This window comes from Electrona antarctica (assembly GCF_951216825.1).
Source record: "Electrona antarctica genome assembly, chromosome: 14".
Taxonomy (NCBI): domain Eukaryota; kingdom Metazoa; phylum Chordata; class Actinopteri; order Myctophiformes; family Myctophidae; genus Electrona; species Electrona antarctica.
In genome coordinates, this window is record NC_136795.1 from 6,784,693 (window position 1) to 6,807,562 (window position 22,870).

At 44.3% G+C, this 22,870-nt stretch overlaps 1 protein-coding gene across 1 annotated transcript in view; it reads left to right on the plus strand.

Annotated features, from left to right (window-relative positions):
• The window catches only part of flii (FLII actin remodeling protein), a 47,156-nt gene that overhangs the window by 12,029 nt on the left and 12,257 nt on the right, over window positions 1-22,870 (plus strand). The window contains exons 9-27 of the mRNA XM_079519681.1: window positions 1,436-1,520; window positions 2,316-2,463; window positions 4,182-4,312; window positions 4,713-4,826; window positions 5,997-6,101; window positions 9,443-9,622; window positions 10,170-10,252; window positions 11,345-11,419; window positions 11,555-11,638; window positions 12,409-12,580; window positions 13,270-13,377; window positions 15,241-15,432; window positions 16,015-16,119; window positions 16,398-16,487; window positions 17,931-18,070; window positions 20,268-20,517; window positions 21,285-21,439; window positions 21,785-21,845; window positions 22,083-22,211. Coding sequence (XP_079375807.1) covers window positions 1,436-1,520; window positions 2,316-2,463; window positions 4,182-4,312; window positions 4,713-4,826; window positions 5,997-6,101; window positions 9,443-9,622; window positions 10,170-10,252; window positions 11,345-11,419; window positions 11,555-11,638; window positions 12,409-12,580; window positions 13,270-13,377; window positions 15,241-15,432; window positions 16,015-16,119; window positions 16,398-16,487; window positions 17,931-18,070; window positions 20,268-20,517; window positions 21,285-21,439; window positions 21,785-21,845; window positions 22,083-22,211 — 2,407 coding nt within the window. The remainder of the gene's footprint in view (window positions 1-1,435; window positions 1,521-2,315; window positions 2,464-4,181; window positions 4,313-4,712; window positions 4,827-5,996; window positions 6,102-9,442; window positions 9,623-10,169; window positions 10,253-11,344; window positions 11,420-11,554; window positions 11,639-12,408; window positions 12,581-13,269; window positions 13,378-15,240; window positions 15,433-16,014; window positions 16,120-16,397; window positions 16,488-17,930; window positions 18,071-20,267; window positions 20,518-21,284; window positions 21,440-21,784; window positions 21,846-22,082; window positions 22,212-22,870) is intronic.

Here is a 22,870-nt window from a genome sequence, read left to right on the forward strand (position 1 = left end):
CCGATTCGACACTGGAGGGGCTCCTCCACACGTCTTCGAGACAGCAGAGGACGTGTACCGCCAGCATTACTTTGAGGTCATGGACATGGCATCATCATCACTGAACTGCAGATTTAACGCTTCTGTGTTCAAGCACATGCAAGATGCCGAGAACTTTCTGGTTGGGAAGGGCGACTGCAACAGCATAGTGCAGTTCTATGGTGCTGATTTTGACAGTGACAGGCTGACACTGCATCGTGACATGTTGGTTGCCATGGCACAGCGAGATGGACTTCCACTGTCTACTCTTCATGATGTCGTGGAGATGCTACAAGGTGAGAAGGGGGCGACCGCCAGAGAGGTGTTACCAGAAGCCGTGAGGCTGGTTCAACAACTACTGACTATCCCTGTCACATCGTGCAGCTCAGAAAGATCATTTTCAGGGCTGAAGAGACTTAAGACCTATCTGCGATCCACAATGGGACAAGCGAGACTCAATCACCTTACTCTGTTACACTGTTACAAGGATTTAGTAAAGAAATTGGACGTGTGTGCCATAGCTAACGAGTTCATTAACCGCTCAACTGTAAGGAGAAACACTTTCCTCATGTGCTGAATGGTACGTAAATAATTGATCATGCTGAAATGCTGCAACAAGATGTTTAAACAATTGAATTCTTTAATGTTGATCATTGCATGCTGAAATGTTGAAACAAGATGAGTGAATCATGTGTTCTGAAATCGTACCACTGTGTTTATTACCAATCTGTAAATAAAAGTACCAGCGAAAACAACAACTTTTTTCCGGGGGGGGGACGGGCCCCCTTGAGGATCATGAAAAGAATTTGTCGCTGGTTGTGAGCTTGTAGATTGGCTATTGTGTAAAATCGGCTAAGTGTAAAATGGCTTGTACTGGATCTGTTGTCCACTATAGTCCCTTCCTAACGTTTTAGTCTAGTTTTTATTTGTTGACGAAATTGTCCATACATTTAGTCTTAGTTTTAGTCATCAAAGCTTAGTTTTCATCAGTGAAAAAAGGTAGTCGATGAACATTTTTTGTCATAGTTTTAGTCAACAAAATCAACACTGGTACATACTGTACACACACACACACACACACACACACACACACACTGCATCCGCTTCGGTTTGGCGTTTTCTGCATTGTCCAATCAGAAGAGACTAGCCACTCTCAAGACATGAAAGAATGAATCAAAAGGGGGTGGATTCTGTTTTTAATGCCCAGGAACAATATTGAGTGAAGTTTAAAGGTTGTGCTTTTATTGTGTTTTCTATTGTCTAGGTGTGGTAAACTGAAGAAGCTGGTTCTGATATTGTGTTTTCTATTGTCTAGGTGTGGTAAACTGAAGAAGCTGGTTCTGATATTGTGTTTTCTATTGTCTAGGTGTGGTAAACTGAAGAAGCTGGTTCTGATATTGTGTTTTCTATTGTCTAGGTGTGGTAAACTGAAGAAGCTGGTGCTGAATAAGAACCGCCTGGTGACATTACCCGAAGCCATTCACTTCCTCACAGACTTGGAGGTACAGTACACCAGTGGTTCTCAAAGTGGGGTCCGGGGGACCCCCAGGGGTCCTTCAGGGAGTTCCAGGGGGTCCCCAGCTAAATGATAGTTTGGAACCAAATGGACCATTATGGTTCTGTAACTCTGAGAGTGTACACATGGAATAAAATGGACCCAAATGGGTCCATTTGGTTCCATGTGTACTCTGTCAGAGTTAAATTAACATTTACAATATAAATTGGTGTCTCGGGGATAGAAATGCCATTTAATGGGGGTCTGTAGACTAATACATGTCAAACTGGGGGTCCTTGAAATTAAACGGGTTGACTGGCTAGAGCCATTAGTAATACAATAGCACTAATCTAAAGCAGTGGATCTCAACTAGATCCGCACTGGAGCAACATGAATAACAATGTTCTGTTGTGTTAACCCATTCTGGGAAGGAACCCCTTTTAGTGTTTTTTTTTAAGCATTATGTTATACTTTAGCTATTGAAAAATAGCAGATCCACAAGCTCATAGCGCGGCACTCAGAGCTTGTAGGTCTGCTATTTTTGAAAAATCGTTAAAATGTGGTGCAAATCTTTGAATATATATTCTTTCAGAGCGAACGTTTTTAAGTCAAATCATTGCTTCTGGGGGGTCCCTGGAACAATATATGTTCAGATGGGGGTCGGCGGCCAAATACATATATATTTTTGGGGGTCCTTGACATGAAAATGTTTGCGAACGACCAACATAGAAACATAGGGTTTTTCAGAAAACTGTCATGATTTAGAATCATCCTCGGGTCTAAATGGGTTATTTGTGTCCAGGTCCTGGATGTGAGGGAGAACCCCAACCTGGTGATGCCTCCCAAGCCGGTGGACAGAACGGCCGAGTGGTACAACATCGACTTCTCTCTGCAGAACCAGCTGAGGCTGGCAGGGGCCTCCGCTGCTACTGTAGCTGCTGCTGGAGGAGGTGTGTGTGTGTGTGTGTTGATTTTGGCAGTACATTTTGATTTTAGTTTTAGTCGACATTATACGATTTTAGTCTAGTCAACTAAAAAGTATTTCGGTGGGCCTTGATGCCGTCGTAATCATCAGTGGCGTGCACAGACATTTAGAGGGGCAGGTGCTCAAGTTAAAAAAGGGCACCTTGTGCAGCGCGTGGAACCGGCCGGTTGCCTTAATCCATTTTGGGCGGGAACCCCTTTTGGTGTTAGCATTATGTTATGCTTTAGCTATTGAAAAATAGCAGATCTACAAGCTCATAGCGCGCCACCGAGTGGCGCGCTATGAGCTTGTAGGTCTGCTATTTTTGAAAAATCAAAAAAAAAAGAGAAAAAAAAAAGTTTTTTTCCCCCTTTTTTTTCAAAAGGGCACATTGCCAAAAGGGCAGGGGGTGCTCTAGCACCCCCTAGTGTCTATCTGTGCACGCCACTGGTAATCATATATCGTAATCGTATATAAAGGATAGAGACCGAACTGGAGCACTAGCCCCGCCCCCAAGCTATTCATTTCGATGAAGTTGCTCAGTGGCGTTTTGAAGCACCCGGAAGACTGCCGGAAGTACCTCCTCCGGACCTCAAATTTGAGTTCCGGGGTGACGTAGGGAGTGATGGTCCTACGTGTCCGTGCATGGGTCCGCCTGCAGTCCTTCCTCTTACCACTAGGGCCCAGAGCTTCAACGTTGGAGCGCCTCACTGGCCCCTTGGTCGTAATGGCTGATTTCAAAGTTTCTGAAAATAGCCGACCTACAAGCTCACAAAGCGCTGCGGCGTGATGCGTTGGGCGCTTGTAGATCTGCAATGTTCAGCATGCAAGTGTAAAATGACTTGTGTCTTTTACGGTTTCTTGTCCACTAGTCCCTCCCTAACCTTTTAGTTCCTCTGCTGAACAGTATTAGCATTAGGCTAATCAGTGAATAAAACCTGCATGAGGGAAAACATCCAATTTTCAGAAAACCTAACTTTTAAATGTATTCAGTACATCAACAATAATGAGTTGACCCATTTAGACCTGAGGACGCAGCAGAGGACGCACAGAGTGCCGCGTTATGAGCGTGTAGATCTGCTATTTTAGAAAAATGTGTGCAAATCTTTGAATAATATATTCCTTCACACTGAACGTTTTTAACTGAAATATTTGCTTCTAGGGAGGTCCAAAACATATTTTCAGATGGCTGAATACATAGCATTTTTGTGGTCCTTTACATTAAACATTTTCAGAACCACTGACATAGAAACACAAGGTTTTTCCAGAGAACTGTCAGGATTGTTAGACATTTTGTAGAATCTTGTCCCAGTCCTAAATGAGTTAACCCATTTAGACCTGAGGACGATTCTAAAAAAATGTCTTCTAAATCCTAAATGTTTTCTGAAAAACCTTTGTTTCTATGTCAGTGGTTCTCAACCTTTTTCATGTCAAGGACCCCCAGAATTATCTGGCTTGGCCGCCGACCCCCATCTCAAAATATGTTGTTCCAGGGACCCCCCCAGAAGCAAAGATTTGAGATGAAATCGTTCGCTCTGAAAGAATGTATATTCAAAGATTTGCGCCATTTAAAAAAAAAATAGCATATCTACACGCTCGTAGCGTGTGCTTGTAGATCTGCTATTTTTTGTTTTAAATAATGCTTAAAACACCAAAAGGGGTTCCCGCCCAGAATGCGTTAAACAAGTGTGTCCCCGTGTCCAGGAGTCAGCCCCCGGGACCCCATGGCGAGGAAGGCGAGGCTGCGGAGGAGGAAGGACTCGTCCCAGGACGACCAGGCCGCGCAGGTCCTGAAAGGCATGACCGACGTGGTGCAGGAGAAGAAGAACATGGAGGTAGATATCCTTTTAGCATAGCCTTTTTGATTGTACTGCCATACTGTTAACAAACATGTTAACAGTAAGTTGTGAGATCTATGAAACAATTCAAGGATTATAGGCTGATTCAGGGGGACATGTGTTTTTGTGTGGATTTCTCCGGATTGTCAAAGTTTTTCATGAAAACCAGAGACCTATTTAGATTTAACATGGGGACGGCAAACACAAGGGCTTACATACAGTGCCTCAGATAGTGACGCCCTTGAATCATGAATCTGTAAAAATGTCACTTAGACAACTGGTCTTGTTTCCAGTATACAGGAGGAGGAGGGGAGTGGGGGGAGTTCAGACGAGGATGGGAAGAACACGAGGAAGTAACATTTCATTTCAGTAAACGTGACGTCTGTGTTTTTTTTAGTTACAGGAGAACGGTGACCTGAAGTACGCCAGTCTGAAGGTGCGCCGATGGGACAAGAGCCTGGAGAAACCTTCTCTGGACTATTCAGAATTCTACGTGGAGGACATTGGGCAGGTGCGTGTGCGTGTGTAGTGTACGTGCGCAAAGTGCTAAATCACGTGTCTCAATTCACCGTGGCTTAAAATTGGCTCAACATTGAAGCAATACTAAAGGTCCACCTTGCAATGCTTATAAGTGGTGTAACCTTATTGAACTCTTATCTGGCTGAATAATACGTTTTTAAAAAAAAACATGCAACCATGCAGCACAACAAGTGTTGATGTCTTGGCCCTGTTGTTTGTATACTCACTGGATCCAAACATCTGTTTCCGTGTCTTGTCCCTAAACATGTGTCCGTGTCTTGTCCCTAAACATCTGTGTCCGTGTCTTGTCGCTAAACATGTGTCCGTGTCTTGTCCCTAAACATCTGTGTCCGTGTCTTGTCCCTAAACATGTGTCCGTGTCTTGTCCCTAAACTTCTGTGTCCGTGTCTTGTCCCTAAACATCTGTGTCCGTGTCTTGTCCCTGAACATCTGTGTCCGTGTCTTGTCCCTAAACATCTGTGTCTTGTCCCTGAACATCTGTGTCCGTGCCTTGTCCCTAAACATCTGTGTCCGTGTCTTGTCCCTAAACATCTGTGTCTTGTCCCTAAACACCTGTGTCCGTGTCTTGTCCCTAAACATCTGTGTCTTGTCCCTAAACATCTGTGTCCGTTTCTTGTCCCTAAACATCTGTGTCCGTGTCTTGTCCCTAAACATCCGTGTCTTGTCCCTAAACATCCGTGTCCGTGTCTTGTCCCTAAACATCTGTGTCCGTGTCTTGTCCCTAAACATCTGTCCGTGTCTTGTCCCTCAACATCTGTGTCCGTGTCTTGTCCCTCAACATCTGTGTCCGTGTCTTGTCCCTAAACATCTGTGTCCGTGTCTTGTCCCTAAACATCTGTGTCCGTGTCTTGTCCCTAAACATCTGTGTCTTGTCCCTGAACATCTGTGTCCGTGTCTTGTCCCTAAACATCTGTGTCTTGTCCCTAAACATCTGTGTCTTGTCCCTGAACATCTGTCTTGTCCCTAAACATCTGTGTCTTGTCCCTAAACATCTGTCTGTCTTGTCCCTAAACATCTGTGTCTTGTCCCTAAACATCTGTGTCTTGTCTGTCCCTAAACATCTGTGTCTTGTCCCTGAACATCTGTCTTGTCCCTAAACATCTGTGTCTTGTCCCTAAACATCTGTGTCTTGTCCCTGCAGGTTCCCGGCGTGAGCATATGGCAGATCGAGAACTTCATCCCTATGGCGGTGGAGGAAGCCTTCCACGGAAAGTTCTACGAGGCCGACTGCTATATCGTCCTCAAGGTAATAATAATAATAAAGTTCTACGAGGCCGACTGCTATATCGTCCTCAAGGTAATAATAATAATAAAGTTCTACGAGGCCGACTGCTATATCGTCCTCAAGGTGATAATAATAATAATAAAGTTCTACGAGGCCGACTGCTATATCGTCCTCAAGGTAATAATAATAATAATAAAGTTCTACGAGGCTGACTGCTATATCGTCCTCAAGGTAATAATAATAATAATAAAGTTCTACGAGGCCGACTGCTATATCGTCCTCAAGGTAATAATAATAATAATAATAAAGTTCTACGAGGCCGACTGCTATATCGTCCTCAAGGTAATAATAATAATAATAAAGTTCTACGAGGCCGACTGCTATATCGTCCTCAAGGTAATAATAATAATAATAAAGTTCTACGAGGCCGACTGCTATATCGTCCTCAAGGTGATAATAATAAAGTTCTACGAGGCCGACTGCTATATCGTCCTCAAGGTAATAATAATAATAATAAAGTTCTACGAGGCCGACTGCTATATCGTCCTCAAGGTAATAATAATAAAGTTCTATGAGGCCGACTGCTATATCGTCCTCAAGGTAATAATAATAAAGTTCTACGAGGCCGATTGCTATATCGTCCTCAAGGTAATAATAATAAAGTTCTACGAGGCCGATTGCTATATCGCCCTCAAGGTGATAATAATAAAGTTCTACGAGGCCGACTGCTATATCGTCCTCAAGGTAATAATAATAATAATAAAGTTCTACGAGGCCGACTGCTATATCGTCCTCAAGGTGACGTCACCTACCTTTTTTTCCTCCTTTCCTTTACTGTAATATTTCTTGATTTCTGTAAACCGCAGGGGAATAAATCCAATAATATCATCTGGTGACTATAATAACTGACCTCTATAGTCAGTTATTATACATTTGTCGGTTATTAAACACTTTGATTGCTACAGAATCTCCCCAGGCCTATTTTGATGTTGCTACCGTTTAACATTGCACAAAGGCCTTGTTCGGGGGCCCACAGCAAAATGTTCTCTTATAGCGAGAATCACACGCATACATCAAAAGAAAGCTGAACTTGTCCATTTCAATTTAAAAAATACATTTTGATTTTACCATGTTCCATTCTGGAGATATTGACCTTTTTGCAACACCTGTATTTGCCTGGAAGTGGTTATCTTGAACAGCGAGCAGAGTTATGGATGGTTTAAAGTCAGAGACATTGACAGGCAGATATAAAATTGAACCCAATAAATATCCTATACATCCTATACACCGAATGAAAGCCCTGAATGTGTACTTTTACGAGGAAAACAGTACACATTGATCCCATCTACAGTTAGACAGTAATTGGTTATTGAATGCAGCTTGTGCCCACCAGATAACTTCAGAGAAGACATGGACGTGAACTCCTCAATATTCACAAAATAAGGCCTATAGCGACATATAAATACTATATACCGTATGAAACAGAAGACTCTCTGCTTTCATAAGAAAAAAACTTCTACTGTAGTAATACTAAAAATCACACCCATGTGAAGTGAGTGGTGCAACTCTGTCCCATATTCTGTTCTCTGCTTATTCAATACAGCTCGCTATATACGGACTGAGGCAGAAAGTGAGCGGTGCAACTGTTCTCTACAGTTGCGCGGTGCAACTGTAGAGAACAGTTGCACCGCTCACTTCACAGGGGTGTGATTTTTATTATTATTAGTAGAAGTTTACAGACCAAACTGTAAATAAAAGGTTTACATGACTTTCTGTCTCAGTCCGTATATAGCGAGCTGTAGTGAATAAGTACAGAACAGTTGCAACGCTCACTTCACAGGGGTGTGATTTTTATTATTACAGTAGAAGTTTACAGACCAAACTGTAAATGAAAGGTTTACATGACTTTCTGCCTCAGTCCGTATATAGCGAGCTGTATTGAATAAGCAGAGAACAGAATATGGGACAGAGTTGCACCACTCACTTCACATGGGTGTGATTTTTATTATTATTATTATTACTACAGTAGAAGTTTTTTTCTTATGAAAGCAGAGAGTCTTCTGTTTCATACGGTATATAGTATTTATATGTCGCTATAGGCCTTATTTTGTGAATATTGAGTTTGGGTCTTCTCTGCAGTTATATCTGGTGGGCGCAATGTGCATCCAGTAGCCAATTTATGACAAACTGTACATGGGATCAATGTTTACTCTTTTCCTCGTAAAAGTACACATTCAGGGCTTTCATTCGGTGTATAGGATGTATAGCATATTTATTGTGTTTATTGTTATATCTGCCTGTCAAATGTCAATGTCTGACTATAAACCTTCATAACTCTGCTTTCTTTAGATGAGGATGATGATTGCCTCGCCTCGCCTAATCTCTCACTGATTTCATTGTCTTGATCGCAGTAACATTGGGGGGGGGGGGGGGGGGGGGGGTCATGGGCACATTGGGCAGCAAAAGTCTTGATCCGTACGGCTATAAAAAGTCCCCTTCCACCGTTCGGTTCAGAACTATAGTATAACGGTGAGACGCGTTGTCATCATCAGCTGATTTTGTTTTTCAAGCTAGTATAGGGGAACATGCCTGGGCATGCAGCCCGGCTGTGATGTCGCTGACAAGGAAAAAATTACTTCCACAGATCACAACACCACGGTTTAGGACGCGGAAAAGTTCGTTATACATTACACCCGGGTCGATTACGTCCCCGACGCGTTCATTGCGGTCTTATCACTACAATTATAATGAATAAAAAAGCGTTACAATCACACGTCCGAGCGATCTCCGATTATGACGGCTCTGCATGGCGATACGTGAGCCACCAACGGTACACTGTCTGTTGTCGTGGCGGCCCCTCGATACTGTGGTTAGTTCGTAATATTGTAGGCTCGGGGATCGTTTGGTCGCTACAGTATGAAGAAGGAAACATGCATCTGTCCATGTGTGTTGCAGACGTTATGCAATGCCGATTCGGTGCATATGTGTTTAGGCAGCGTTCCGTTCATCATGTTTTTTTCCGAGAGACAGAGCCCCCATCTCGCAAGATCCTCCTCCTGGAGAAACAGGAGGGGAGGGGGGAATCGAGTATTATAGTGTTGGGTGAAATGTCCGAGGTGGGGGAAAGCCTGGTGAGGCGAGGTTAGGTGAAATTTGATTCTTTTCACACACCGACTAGATCATTGCATGGGCGCGTCCATTTTACACTGGCTTCTACACGTAAAGCGGCCCGCCCTCCTGTTTTCAGGCGGAAGTGCACCTCTGGCGCACTTCCGCCCTCACGTCGATACAGGTCGCTCCAATGAACCTCAGCGGCCAATGAATCAGCTATTTGTTTTTAATATCTATGTCTTTCCATGCAGACCTTCCTGGATGACAATGGAGCGCTGAACTGGCAGATCTTCTACTGGATCGGACAGGAAGCCACGCTGGACAAGAAGGCTGGCTCCGCCATCCACGCCGTCAACCTCAGGAACTTCCTGGGAGCCGAGTGCAGGACCATACGCGAGGAGATGGGCGACGAGAGCGAGGAGTTCAGCGCCGTACGTTGAAATATATCTTTGAAATATATCTGAAATATATCTTTTAAATAGTAAAGTCCTATCTCATTGCAGTAAACAACGTTCAACTCATTTTGTCACTCACTTTGCCACTCAATTTGCCACTCACTATGCATGCGAATACCCTATATACACGCGTGCGCCATAGATCCATCCACAAGCATATTTCTGCTACTTGTAATACTTTCTGTCGAGTGGCGTAATCTTTCATACAGAGAACTTGTGGTTGGTTTTGCTTAAAATGAAATGCTAAATGCTTACAACTATGACTGTTAAAGCAAACAAGACAAACAAGGGTACAGGCTTTAGTTCACTATTATTGGTGCGACAGTCATTAGACCGACAACCTACCCAAACCCAACCATAACCGCAAGCACAGGAGCAGGAGCAGCGCTAGTCCCACCGTTGTTCCCGCATGTCGGACTAATGAATTACCATCGGATCCCGACAAACAAACATAAATAATGGATCTCACAACTTGTACCTGGCTCCCTCCCTAGCTAATAAAAGTGCCCGTGTGATATTGTAGGTCTTTGACAACGAGATCTCCTACATCGAGGGAGGAACAGCCAGTGGCTTCTACACTGTGGAGGACACATCCTACACTGTCAGGTGAGCCTTTTAGTGAAGCGCTTTAAACTGCAAAATGCGTCATGAGAATAGGCACACACACCATTGTGGCCCCTTCCCTGCTTCCGTTAGCGATGATACTAATGAAGGCTTCGTTCCATTCTGATCAAACAGAGTCAGTGTTAATGATACTAATGAAGGCTTCGTTCCATTCTGATCAAACGGAGTCAGTGTTAATGATACTAATGAAGGCTCCGTTCCATTCTGATCAAACAGAGTCAGTGTTAATGATACTAATGAAGGCTCTGTTCCATTCTGATCAAACAGAGTCAGTGTTAATGATACTAATGAAGGCTCCGTTCCATTCTGATCAAACAGAGTCAGTGTTAATGATACTAATGAAGGCTCTGTTCCATTTTGGTCAAACAGTCAGTGTTCATGATACTAATGAAGGCTCCGTTCCATTCTGGCCCTGTATGGGTGTGTAACTCATGGTGTACAAATGGCCCTGTACGGGTGTGTAACTCATGGTGTTTCAAATGGCCCTGTATGGGTGTGTAACTCATGGTGTTTCAAATGGCCCTGTATGGGTGTGTAACTCATGGTGTACAAATGGCCCTGTATGGGTGTGTAACTCATGGTGTACAAATGGCCCTGTATGGGTGTGTAACTCATGGTGTACAAATGGCCCTGTATGGGTGTGTAACTCATGGTGTACAAATGGCCCTGTATGGGTGTGTAACTCATGGTGTACAAATGGCCCTGTATGGGTGTGTAACTCATGGTGTTTCAAATGGCCCTGTACGGGTGTGTAACTCATGGTGTACAAATGGCCCTGTATGGGTGTGTAACTCATGGTGTACAAATGGCCCTGTACGGGTGTGTAACTCATGGTGTACAAATGGCCCTGTATGGGTGTGTAACTCATGGTGTACAAATGGCCCTGTACGGGTGTGTAACTCATGGTGTTTCAAATGGCCCTGTATGGGTGTGTAACTCATGGTGTACAAATGGTCCATTTGGTTCCATTTCCATTTACCAGAAGCTTAAACACTTTTGAATCCTGATTTTGTCCCCATCTATAATGTCATAGTGTTCTTAACCAGATGGTGGCTGCTTTGCTTCTTCCTCCAGGTTGTACAGAGTTTATGGCAAGAAGAACATCCGGTTAGAGTCTGTTCCCCTGAAGGCCTCCTCCCTGGACCCACGGTAACGCACGCACGCACGCACGCACACACACACACACACACACACACACACACACACACACACACACACACAGTTTTATTCAAATGACTGACTAAATCTAAATTAAAAAAAATGTTTATGTCCCTCCGTCCGTAGGTTTGTTTTCCTGCTGGACACTGGCCTGGAAATCTTTATCTGGAGAGGAGCCAACGCCACACTCAGTGGTACTACCAAAGCCAGGTTAGCACACACGCACGTCACACACGCACGCACGCACGCACGCACGCACACACACACACACACACACAAAATTCTGAGATTTTAGCCATGATTAAGACCTGAGGACCTGAGGACCTCATTCTACAAAATAATGTCTTCTAAATCCTAACGGCTTCCTGAAAAACTTATGTTAACTTATGTTACTATGTTGGTGGTCACCAACATAGTAACCAAGGACGCCAAAAAAATGCTGCGGACCCCCCCATCTCAAAATATGTTGTTCCAGACACCCCCAGACGCAAAGATATGAGTTAAAAACGTTCGTTGTGAAAGAATATATATTTAAAGATGTGCACACGTTTTTAAGATTAAAAAGAAATTAATAATAATAATTCAATAGCTAAAGTGTAAAATAATGGTTAAAGTGGTTAAAAGCTATAAGGTGACACAGATGTGGTCTTAACCCATTTTGGACGGGAACCCCTTTTGGTGTTGGCATTATGTTATGCTTTAGCTATTTAAAAATGGCAGATCTACAAGCTCATAGCGCGCCACCGAGTGGCGCGCTACAAGCTTGTAGGTCTGCTATTTTTGAAAAATCGAAATACGACTGACATAGAAACATAGCTTTTTCAGAAAACTGTCATTTTCAAACAGACATTTTTAGAATCTGATCTCAGGTCAAAATGGGTTAAATGGAATGCTTACAATTAGCTTTGAGCATATAGAGTTTGACACATGTCTCACAATTACAGTGATTTACACATGATGTACCGTTGTCATCCCTAAAGGCTGTTCGCGGAGAAGATCAATAAGAACGAGCGCAAGGGCAAGGCAGAGATCACCACCCTGGTCCAGAACCAGGAGCCTCCGGGCTACTGGGAGGTCCTGGGAGGACAGCCCGACGAGATCAGGAAGCACGTGCCGGACGACTTCTCCCCCGTCAGACCCAAACTATATAAGGTAACAAAACAAAACAAAACATGAAAACAACTAAGGGTGGCACGGTGGTGCAGTCGGTAGCGCTTTTGCCTCTGTGGCGCATTTCTGGCTTGTAAATCTGCCATTTCCACTATTTTCAACATGAAATAAAATTTCATAAAAAAATTCTATATCAGTGGTTCTCAAACAGAGAGAGAGAGATCGAGTTGCTTTGAGCTTTGCTAGTTTGCTTTCACCTTGTTGAGGTCAACACTGTTGTCGGGATCCGTGATATAAAGTAGAATTGCACACCGGTGTTTTCATTCAAATCAGCACAAGGCAAGCCAGGACGGGGCAGAGCGCACATGCAGCGGACAGAGAGTCTACAGTCAGACTGACACACACTGAATGTTTTATTAACATTTGCAAACATAAAAAATGACAGTACACACACACACACAGTAGCCTACGGGTCTTCTCGGATCCACTCGGGATTAAACATAATGATTGACAGACCCGAGGTCCGCGGGGGATGCGGCCGATTCCGACCCTGCCCAATTGATTACGATAAAACACGGCTCCGTCCCGTGCGGGTCTCGGGTCCACTCGGGTATTTTCGGAATCGGGGGCACCGGCGAAGAGCTCTACTGTGCATTTATTTACCTGTTTATTTACATGCGTGTGTGCGTGTGCGTGTGTGTGTGTGTGTGTGTGTGTGTGTGTGTGCGTAGGTGGGTCTGGGTCTGGGCTACTTGGAGCTGCCTCAGATCAACTACAAGCTGTCTGTGGAACACAAAAACGCCAAGGTCAAACTGGACACGGTGCCAGAGCTCAGACTGGTAGGTACAGTACCTCTGCTGGACGCTCACTGTGGGTCAGTGTGGTGTTTTGTAGGTGCAGATACACAAACATTTGACTTATCGATTAACCTATTTTGACCTGAGATCAGTCTTCTATATCCTGACAGTTTTCTGAAAAAGCTATGTTTCTATGTCAGTCGTTCTTCGATTTTTCAAAAATAGCAGACCTACAAGCTCGTAGCGCGCCACTCGGTGGCGCGCTATGAGCTTGTAGATCTGCTATTTTTGAATAGCTAAAGCATAACATAATGCTAACACCAAAAGGGGTTCCCGCCCAAAATGGGTTAACCATGCAACAGAGTTGAGCAAATCAACTGCAGTAATTGAATTGTAGGTTTAGTAATGTATCATGTGAAAAGGTCTCATATGTGCCATTTACAACTTCACCAAAATATATGCTGGTAAAAAAAAAGGCTAGTTGCTCCTAGGGATGTCAATTATCGATTAATTAATTAATTGGTCATTGATAACCTTATAGATGTGCACTGTCTTGCCTGTCACATCACATGCAAAAGCAGAGACCTTTCTGTGGCTACCAAGGTGAGAGGGACCGGCCCACATGCGTGTTCCTCAGTCGCACCATTCACAGAAAACCGCCCAATGATAGACCTGCAGAATTTTCGATTTATTGTTAGTTTTTGAGGGGCGCTAACCACCCCTATATACAGCTTTTCCCCCCCATAAAATGTCCGCAACACAAACATTAAATGCCATTGACAATGGAAGGGAAGATTTACGTCATCTTGTCCCCACACGTCTCATATTTGCCATCGACAATCAAAGGAGAAATTAGGACAAATGTCCGCCAAATATGACGTAAATCTGTGGCAACAGGCATTATGATTGGCCAGTATGAGGTGATCCATGATGATGTACGATGACCAGAGCGCCCCTTACTTCAAACGGGTGTGATTTTTTTTAAGTTTAATTGAAGAATTTCTTAACGCCGATTAACAATGAACTATTAACATCCCTAGTTGCAGGCAGCTCTAAATGTAGACTAGCGGTTTGGAATCAATTTGTTAAAACGTGATTTTCATTTCCCTACCTCTCCGTGTCCCTCTCTCTCCCCCCTCTCCTGTTATTTTCACCCGTGTTCTCTCCCATCCGTTTCTGCCCATCTCGCTCACTCTTTCCCGCTTCCTTCCATCCCTCCCTCCCTCGTCCATCTCAGAACCACCTTTATCCATTTTAGACCTGGGAACGATTCTAAAAAATGCCTTCTAAATCATGACGGTTTTCTGAAAAACCTCATGTTTCTGTATCAGTGGTTCTCAATATTTCATGTCAAGGACCCCCAAAAAGTATATGTAATTGGCCACCGACCCCCATCTGAAAATATGTTGTTCCAGGGACCTCCCCAGAAGCAAAGATTTGAGTTAAAAACGTTTGCTCTGAATATATATATATATTCAAAGATTTGCACCACATTTTCACGATTAAAAAGAAATAGCAGACCTACAAGCTTGTAGCGTGGCACTCGGTGCCGCGCTACGAGCTTGTAGATCTGCTATTTTTCAATGGCTAAAGCATAAATAACCTAATGCTTAAAACACCAAATGGAATTCCTGCCTAGAATGGGTTCAGCTAATTTTTTGAGTGGTACAACCACTCCAAGGAACAGCAATGTCTGTGTTAACCTATGTGTTAACCTATGTGACTATGAGTACCAGTAGGGGCAAAAGTGGCGCTGTTGTGCCAGAAACGGAGAGAGAGAGATAGTGCTGCACTGTTGCCTGCTAATGAGAGAGAGAGGGGGGGGGGGGGGGCAGTTGCACCACTCGGTTCACACGGGTGTGATTTTTACAATACAATTTAAATCTCCCTCTGTCCTCCGTGCAGCTGCAGTCTCTCCTGGACACCAAGGGCGTGTACATCCTGGACTGCTGGTCGGACGTGTTCATCTGGATCGGACGGAAGTCTCCCCGCCTGGTGCGCGCCGCCGCTCTCAAGCTGGGCCAGGAGATCTGCTCCATGCTGCACCGGCCCAAACACGCCACCGTCACACGCAACCTGGAGGGCACCGAGTGCCAGGTAACGTTGTTAACCCCATTTAGACCTGCAGGACGATTCTAAAAGAAAAAAAGGCTTTCTAAATCCTGACGGTTTTCTGAAAAACCCATGTTTATATGTCAGGCGTTCTCAAACATTTTCATGTCAAGGACCCCCAAAAATATATGTAATTGGCCGCCGTCCCCCATCTGAAAATATGTTGTTCCAGGGACCCCCCCAGAAGCAAAGTTTGAGTTAAAAACGTTCGCTCTGAAAGAATATATATTCAAAGATTTCCGGCACATAAAAAAAATAGCAGATCTACAAGCTCTATGAGTTTGTAGATCTGCTATTTTTCAATAGCTAAAGTATAACATAATGCTTAAAACACCAAAGGGCCCTGAATGGGTTAACACATGCACACACACACACCTTTTAACCCAATCAATGCCAAGCCCGCAAATATTGCTTGCACCCTTGTGTGCCAATCCCGGGAAATCTTGGGTTTCTTTAATGTCTATTAATCCAGAATTAATAGTATATTATTTACCGTCTGTTAGCTGTAGCATCCCGTAATGAATTGTAGCGTTAAGTGACTAATTGTCTTCTTCTCCTCTGCCCAAGGTGTACAAGTCTAAGTTTAAGAACTGGGATGATGTGTTGAAGGTGGACTACACCAGAGCAGCTGAAAATGTAGACCAGAAAGCAAAAGATAATCTACAGGGCAAGGTAAGCGTGTGTGCATGCATGGTGGGGGGGACCCACAAATTAGGAATGTGTGTGTCGTGGCTTGTAAATTGATCAACTCAGCTGACCAATACAACTGTAATTTCATGGTCAACTTGGTGTGTGTGTGTGTGTGTGTGTGTGTGTGTGTGTGTGTGTGTGTGTGTGTGTGTGTGTGTGTGTGTGTGTGTGTGTGTGTGTGTGTGTGTGTGTGTGTGTGTGTGTGTGTGTGTGTGTGTGTGTGTGTGTGTGTGTGTGTGTGTGTGTGTGTGTGTGTCCAGGTGAAGAAGGATGCAGAGAAGAAAGACCAGATGAAGGCTGACCTCACCGCCCTCTTCCTCCCCAGACAACCAACCATGGCCCTCACTGAGGTAAAACAAAGAAACATACATCTCTCTCGCGTAGCCAGACAACTATTCCACAATTTCCGAATGCTATATAGAGTCTGGAACTACAGCTCCTGAATGCTATATAGAGTCTGGAACTACAGCTCCTGAATGCTATATAGAGTCTGGAACTACAGCTCCTGAACGCTATATATAGTCTGGAACTACAGCTCCCAAGAGCCGAGTAACGGAAGCCGTCTCTGCTGCTCAGACCGGAAAGATCTTCCATCACCACAACAAGTTGCTTCTCTAAAATAGCCTGGCCAGCATTTCACTGAACAGTGTTCCTTCCCATGTTCCCCATGGAAATGATTATGTTGGAAAAACCAGGCTTGTGGCCGGGACGGTTAGCTCAACCGTCTGGGCACCTAGGCTGCCAAGCCAGCCGGACGGCGTGCTGCGGGTTCGACTCCCGAGCCTGACGCCCTTTGTCGCGTGTCACTCCCCATCTCTCTCTCTCTCTCTAAAAAAAAAGAAAAAGAAAAACCAGGCTTGTAATTAATCAAATGTTTTTGAAAAATTATCGGATATACATTGTTTTTAGCTAGTGATTTTGTTCATAAAATAACATTACGTGAATAATGTAACATTAAAATGCAGTGCTGTGCTGCACAGGCTGTGTGTAGGCGGCCTAATGTATACAGGATATCAGATCATGTCACGTGACAAAAGTAATAGATCTACATGCTAACAACATGTTGCACCGTGATTAACGTATTTTTTTGGTGAACGTGAAGCCTTCGCTCGAGGTCTTGGGGCATTGATAGCACCCTGGTTAACGTTAAAGTTTAGAAAGTTCATCGTTAATAATATGTGGGGACTAGCGATGTCCCGATCACGTTTGTTTGCTCCCGTACCGATTACGATCATTTGAACATGGAGGTGATCGGCCCCGATTTCCGATCACGTGATGGGATCTGGACAACCCTAGTGGGAACCCTGAATGATCAATTCTGCCGGAGGCAGAGCTAGCTTGGCTGTGACAGCAGCAGTGTTGTTGTTGGCAGCAAATTTCTATTTTAGTCTAGTCATAGTCTTTGGAATGAAACTTCATTTAGTTTTAGTCACCTGGAATGTTTTAGTGTTAGTCTAGTTTTAGTCGAGCCTACAACGCGTCGCGCTGCGATGCGTTTGTGAGCTTGTAGATCAGCTATTTCAGCATTCAAACCAAGTGTAAAATGACTTATACTGGAGCTCTTGTCCACTAGTCCCTTCCTAACATTTTAGTCTAGTTTGTATTTGTTGACGAAATTGTCAATATATTTATTCTTAGTTCTTAGTCATCATAGCTTAGTTATCGTTTAGTTTCCATTTAGTTTTTGTCAGTGAAAAAAGGTAGTCAACGGACATTTTTCATCGTAGTATTCAAATCAACACTGGACAGCAGTACAGTTCCATAGCAGAACGTTTGGTGACTGTGTTCTCCAGGCGGAGCAGATGATGGAGGAGTGGAACGAGGACCTGGACGGCATGGAGGGCTTCGTGCTGGAGGGGAAGAAGTTTGCCCGTCTGCCCGAGGAGGAGTTCGGACACATGCACACCCAGGACTGCTACGTCTTCCTGTGCAGGTGTGTGGACGATGCAACATAATGTGTTTGTGTGTTTATTTAACCACATTAACTCTGGGCATGTTGTTATAGGCCTATTAACCACCTTTTAAGACCACCTTAGGACGTCTTCTTAAATTTGTACACATTTGTACACTCACAGAGTTACAGACCCATAAGGGTCCATTTGGTTCCAAACTATCATTTAGCTTGGGAGCCCCTGGAACTCCCTCAAGGACCCCTGAGTAGGGTTGGTATTCGTTAGGATTTTAACGGTTCCGGATCCTTCCCGGATCCCTCTTAACGGTTCCGGATCCTAACGGTTCCCTTAACGGATCCTAATATTATTTTTTCCCCTTTTTTTCTGTCATAGATTATGCTTATATTATAACTAACCTAACCAAGTACATAATAAACACAAATTCATTAAATCAATTATTGAAAATGCACTTTACAATTACGAGGTGGCACTATTATTTAAACTTCACCACCACCACCACCACCAACAATGATATTGTTGTGGTGGCTAGCTGCTACAATATCATTGTTGCAATTTGTACTGTATATATATTGCAATTTGTATACTTTATATTAAATATACAGTACACATTGCAATAATGATATTGTTGTGGTGACAAATGTCTTAATGTTCAGATTAATTTAATATGAAGGACCCCTTACCCTAATGGAAACAAGTCATAGTGCTTTCTTGGATTATAAAATCCTCTTAGCAGACCTTGTATTGAACTGTAGGCTACGTTCCTGTGCTTTTTTCTGCAAACTGTTTATAAAGTATAAATCTATGGAGATATGCACCTAAACGCTGGGCTCTCAACATTCACGCGATTAATTTAGAGCCAAATCAAAAGCAGTTGAGTTGCTTATAAGTTGTAAAAATAAGTGCAGACAAATTGATTTGGCTCTATAGTTAACGTGATTCATAAAATATCAGACAGAAAGACATCGAGTCATTGGCGTTCTAAATTAACACCATTAACAACAGTTGTACAATACGCCTAATGAAAAGCTCTGTAGACGATAGTAGTTTTTATTTTCTATTACGTTACTAGCCTGGGGAAAGTAAACCAGCCTTGCATCAGATCGTCCCCCGCCAGCTGTGGTGGAGCTGCGGGGAGAGCGGGCACGGCTTTCCGCATGGCTCACAAACGCCAAGATATTCTCGTGAGTTGTGGACTCGTGTAGGCATATTGATTTTGATGTTTCCTCAATGTGGACGCGGTGCAACTGGTACAAGTTGCAACAACCTTTGCAGGAACTATAGCGTCGCATTTATTGCACGTTGCGTGCTCAGCCTCAGTCATTTCCCTCTCTGTTAACCACACTTTGGAGATCTGTGCCATAGATATATATATCTATGATCTGTGCGACATACTGTCCCCCTCGCTCCGCGGCGGTCGCTGAATGCACAGAACAGTGGCCGTACCCCGACCTCACTCACTCGTGTAGGTGGGGTGACGTCACCCCAGGCTCTGCTTGCATGCATGCACACACAGACACAGCGGAGCTAAATGACGACTGATGAGATCCGTTTGGGGAACCGTTAATAAAAAAACGATGGAACCGGCTCCGGATCCGCAATGTCGGAACCGGGTCTGAAATGGACCCGGTTCCGAATCCCAACCCTACCCCTGAGGGAGTCCCATCTAAGCATAGAGTTATGCGGTAACACAAAAAAAAAAAATACTTTCTGTCCTTGACAGCTCATACATCTAAACAGGAAAGCCCTAGTATCTGATTGCATTAAACGTCGTTAAATGACAGCCCTAGTAAAGCACAATGTCAGCAGTCCTTTGGTCGCTGCAAGAGGGAAACCGTTCTTCTGACCTCCGACCGCATGGATTAAAGTTCTCAGTCGCCACTGGATTCCATAGAAGTCGGCATGTCTCCTATATCTATAGAAGTGTGTCCTGCATCAAAAATGTACTGTAAGCTTACAACACGTTACGTGTTGCAAGCTTGTAGATAGCCTAGTTTCGGTTCCAGAAAACCCTAATGATCTCAGAGATATATAACCGCAATCGTTAACGCCCCAATCTGCAATTTCTTCAACTGGTTAGCTGTATGGCTTGTTTGGCTACCAAAACAGCACTAGTGTGTGGTGGCTCTGTATTACATACAGTATTAGGACTTGGCCTAGCAACATTTTTCAGCCGTGAGATTGTATTTTGCTTTAAACAATGCAACCACATTTCCACAGATACTGGGTGGCAGTGGAGTACGAGGACGATGACAAGGACAAGGAGGCGATAGTGGGGCGAGGAGGACGAGTCAGAGGAGGAGGTGGAGGTGAAGGAGGCGCAGAGGAGGACGACGACAAGCAGCCAGAGGAGGACTTCCAGTGCGTGGTGTACTTCTGGCAGGGCCGGCAGGCCTCCAACATGGGCTGGCTCACCTTTACCTTCTCCCTGCAGAAGAAGTTTGAGAGCCTCTTCCCCGGCAAACTGGAGGTATGCAGTATGACAGTTGTGACTCTCTTTTTGATACAGAGACAGTCATGGCGGCAAGACTAACTGTTCAGGAGAGGAGAAAAACAGGGTTTCTTTGCTCACATACTAGAGCTAGATGTCTGCAATATATGTCGGAGCTGATAAATATGAAATAAATGCTTAAACATGTAGCTAGGTGTAATGTTAGAGTCCACAGAAGTTCACCTTTCAAGCCTGTTTTCTGCAAGACATTAATCTATAAGCCATATCTCTAAAACTGGTGGGTCAAACTGAACAACCAATATGTCAATTCGACTGACAGAAACAGTCACAGTAGTTTGAGAGCCTCTTCCCCGGCAAACTAGAGGTATGCCAGTTGCGTTAGAAGTAATCATACCTACGTTGGTTGCCAATCCTCCAAAGGGTATTTTGGCTACATCTAGCTACATCTCTGAAGCTGCAAATCACTGGGCGCATTGATTTAATGGTTCCAAATACCCCCGGGCGATACCCCCTTGATCTTACATATAAATTGGGGGTCCCAGAGATAGAAATGCCATTAAACGGGGGTCCGTACGTAGACTAATGCATGTCAAACTGGGTTGTCCTTGACATTAAACGGGTTGAGAATCTCTGCTAGAGCCGTAAAGAATATTCTCTTATAGGGGTCCGCAGGCTAATTAGTGTCAATTTGGGGCTCCTTGACCACTGCTGTGAATCACATTTAGCTTGCATCCTGTGTGAAAAGCACTATATATGAATAAAGGTTTATTGTGTTTCATGTTTAGGTGGTGCGTATGACGCAGCAGCAGGAGAACCTCAAGTTCCTCTCGCATTTCAAAAGGAAGTTCATCGTTCATAAAGGGAAGAGGAAACTGAAGACGGACTCGGCCCAGCCCTCTCTCTACCACATTCGCACCAATGGCAGTGCCCTCTGTACCAGGTACAACCCCACGCACACATCCGCACACATCCGCACAGCCGTAGGGTCTCCCTTAGCATATTCTGTTCCATTCTCGTGTTTAACGCATTTTGGGCGGGAACCCCTTTTGGTGTTAGCATTATGTTATGCTTTAGCTATTGAAAAATAGCAGATCTACAAGACCTACAAGCTCGTAGCGCGCCACCGAGTGGCGCGCTACGAGCTTGTAGGCCTGCTATTTTTGAAAAATCAAAGAACCACTGACATAGAAACATAGCTTTTTCAGAAAACTGTCATTTTCAAGAAGACCTTTTTAAAATCTGATCTCAGGTCAAAATGGGTTAACTTGTTCGTTCTCTGTCTCAGGACTATCCAGATCGGAACAGACTCCAGTCATCTCAATTCAGAGTTCTGCTATATTCTCAAGGTGAGTGTCTTTTGAATCGTGGAATGGCCGCAAGTGAAACAGCTTGAGATTGAAGGACGTCGTCTTTCAAACTCGGTGTTGTACAGTACTTAGTTTTCATAAACAGCCACCTCACCCTGTCCAGTGTCACCTGGCTAATTTACATTCAGCGCAGTGTGCAGCATATTGATATGCAATCCATGTGCAAGGCCATACCACGAGGTACAAGGTGTGTGTGTTTGTGTGTGTGTGTCTCAGGTCCCCTTTGAGAGCACGGACAACCAGGGCATCGTTTACACCTGGGTGGGACGAGCTGCCGACCCTGACGAAGCCAAGCTGGCGGAGGACATCATGAACAACATGTTTGATGACACGTACAGCAAACAGGTGTGTGTGTGTGTGTGTGTGTGTGTGTGTGTGTGTGTGTGTGTGTGTGTGTGTGTGTGTGTGTGTGTGTGTGTGTGTGTGTGTGTGTGTGTGTGTGTGTGTGTGTGTGTGTGTGTGTGTGTGTGTGTGTGTGTGTGTGTGTGTGTGTGTGTGTGTGTGTGGGGGGGGGGGGGGGGGGGGGTTCATCCTCATGAAATATTTTCGTCGGGATTCCGAGTGACAATGAACTCTGGCGGTCATCCGGTATTCATAGAACCATAGTTATATACATAACTTGCGTTCTATTTCATACCTACTGACCGCCAGAGGGCGGTGATTTCATCACCTGGATGACTCATACCAACATGGTCACGAGGAATCTGCGCTTACCGAGGTCGGTTTGCAGATCTAATGGACAGCCAAACAGCCGTCACCACAGGGTGAGGGAGTCAGGTTGGCTGACTCTTGGCAAAAGCCCAAAACAGATGGAGCCCATTTGGCTGCACTGCAGCACAGATGTCCACCCCCTGGTCTGGCATGTCAAAATGCCTCTGGGGAGGCCTTGAGGCCTACTGAAGAAATCTACCTCAACGCAACAATCAAAGTACCTCTAAGTGTTGCGTTAGTCTCTGTTGAATCAAGGCACAGCCCTTCCTGTGCCCTTTATCACAGACAAAAAC